This window comes from Bison bison, unplaced genomic scaffold (assembly GCF_000754665.1).
Source record: "Bison bison bison isolate TAMUID 2011002044 unplaced genomic scaffold, Bison_UMD1.0 scf7180017864527, whole genome shotgun sequence".
NCBI lineage: Eukaryota > Metazoa > Chordata > Mammalia > Artiodactyla > Bovidae > Bison > Bison bison.
The window spans coordinates 966420-968870 of NW_011495078.1; the positions used below are offsets into that span (position 1 = coordinate 966420).

The following is a 2451-nucleotide window of genomic DNA, read 5'->3' on the forward strand; positions in this document are numbered from 1 at the left end:
GGAGGTCCAGCCCCGCCCCTGCACCACGCCCCGCGCCCTGCCCACTACATCCAGCCGCGCCCCGCCCCGCCCCGCCTGGCCTCGGCACTCACCTGACAGGTAAGCGAAGCGCTTCTGCAGCTGGTCCCGGATGTCGGCGGCACAGAGCGGGCTGATGTCGTGGTGCATGATCTCATCTGCGGGAGGACAGAGCAGACGGACATGCAGTCACCGGGGACCGCCCCCCGCGCCTCGGCTGGGTCAGCCCCACCGCGGACACCAAGGGGACCAGCGCTCGCGGCCCGGCAAGGGGGCTCCGCTTTCCTGTACAGAAACCCTTGTTCCTCAGCGCACAGAGAGCTGTGCGCGGAGTGAGTCATCAAGGCAATGGCACCCCACTCCAGTACTCCTGCTTGGAAAATCCCATGGATGGAGGAGCCTGGTAGGCTGCAGTCCATGGGGTCGCTGAGGGTCCGACACGACTGAGCGACTTCACTTTCACTTTTCACTTTCATGCATTGGAGAAGGAAATGGCAACCCACTCCAGTGTTCTTGCCTGGAGAATCTCAGGGACGGGGGAGCCTGGTGGGCTGCTGTCTGTGGGGTCACACGGAGTCGGACACGACTGAAGTGACTTAGCAGCAGCAGTGTGTCAGAGGCACACAGAGAGGCGCAGGGATGGACACAGAGGGAGGAAGAGAGGGACAGGCAGGCAGAAGGGAGGCCGGGGGTGCAGAGCAGGGGCCGGGGCTTAGGACGGCCCCGGGACAGCTGCTCAGGGAGTAGGCCGCTTTGGTCTGCAAGCACACAGCCATGTCCTGAAAGTGGCCTAGGCCATCCCCAGGGCCCTCACCTGCTGTCTACACAATGACTCACTGGTCAGAATGGAAACCTGGCCACCACAGTGGGTCCAGACACACACCTGGCACCTCACCCCTGCCAGACACTGACCCTGAGCAGGGCTCCGAGCCCGTCCACAGCCTGAAGCCGACGCCCGCAAGTCCTAGACCAGGGCCAGCAGCGACCCAGTCACAGCCTGGAGGCATTGGCCAGAAACAAAGGATTAGCAAGACTCCTGGGAACGCAGACACGGACAGGGGTGTGTGAGGTGCTGGGGCGTCGGCAGGCGGCCACAGAGCCAGGGTTGGGGTTCTGGGCCCACAGGACCTGCATCTTAGCGCTTCCTGGCTGGTACCGCATGGCTGACATCCCGGGTTTGGTGTCTGAATGCCTGGGTGTCCTGGAGATTTCTCTACAGACACTCACGACTCACGCTGGTCACTGGCAAATGGCTTAAATCAGTTCTTCTATACCCAGATTAAGATACAGGCCCCTCACAGGCTGGAGATTTGGGCCACTGAGACCTTGGAGAGAGCTCAGTGGAGGTAGCGAAACACCCTCCGCCCTCCGCGTGGCCACGCATCCATCCTGCAGACAAGCACGCGGGAGCAGGTGGTGCGTTAGACGCACGGCGAGTCCCAGAACCCGGCTGCTGTCTGTGGGCCTGCTGCCCCCACACCGGGGCCGCCCTGTGATTCTGCCTGGTGCAGACGAGGAGGGGGTGGGCCCTGCCCCTGGCCCGCTGGACCAACAGAGCGGGCAGCACTCCAGGCCTGGGACTGAGCGGGGTTCACGCCCATCACACTCAGGGCCGGGGCTCTGGCAGTCGGCCCAGGGCAGCGTGGGGCAGTGCAGCCTCCCTGTGCACGGAAACCTCTCAGCTCTGCTGCTTTTGTGGGAGAAAAACAGCTGGAAACGATTGTGCCAAGAGAACGTGAGATGTTTCTAATTCCAGACGCGGTGGAGCACGGCCGTTACACTGCATTTGTTTGGAACACACGTCGGGTGTGACAGACACGCAGCTGCGAGGAGGCTGGGAGGCCAGGTTTCACACTGCCCACACTGTCGAGCACGGACCCTGGGCTCCTCGAGGCCGGCTTCTGCTGCCCAGGACAGGCGTGTCACAGAGACCTTCCCCTGGGCAGCAGTTCAGGTTTCAAAGCAGAGTGGCCTGCACGCTCCATTCAGACGAACAGACACGACTCCTCCATGTTCGGTGGCCACTGGCTGCCCAGCAGAAAGCGGAGAATCCCCGAGCAGTTTCCAGCCACCTCGAGGCCCGCGGTGTGTGTCACGTGGCCCCCCGTGGACGGCGGGTGCTGGGGGGAGATACTCACTTCTTTATCCTGCACTCGAGGGGCCACGGCTGGTTGAGAAGGAAGTGAGCTGCCGCCTGCCCCTTCTGTGGTCTGGGACGGGAAGTGGGGTCGCCCCGCCCACTAGCTCAGGGTCAGGGTCAGGGTCAGGGGACGCCCGGCTCCTCCACAGACCCGCTCTGTGTGTGCACAGTGCCTCACAGTTAACCACTGAGCCCAGCCTTCCTGTGGCCCAGACGTGCATGGAGACTCCAGGCTGTGACCTGTCACAGGGCCGTTTGAGGCAGGAGGGGTGCAGGGGGGGGGTCGGGGGGGG

At 63.6% G+C, this 2451-nt stretch overlaps 1 protein-coding gene across 1 annotated transcript in view; it reads right to left on the reverse strand.

Moving 5' to 3' along the window:
- Nucleotides 1-2451, reverse strand: part of MCF2L (MCF.2 cell line derived transforming sequence-like) — an 82817-nt gene that overhangs the window by 38031 nt on the left and 42335 nt on the right. Inside the window, exon 2 of the mRNA XM_010831541.1 lies at nt 93-176. Coding sequence (XP_010829843.1) covers nt 93-176 — 84 coding nt within the window. The remainder of the gene's footprint in view (nt 1-92; nt 177-2451) is intronic.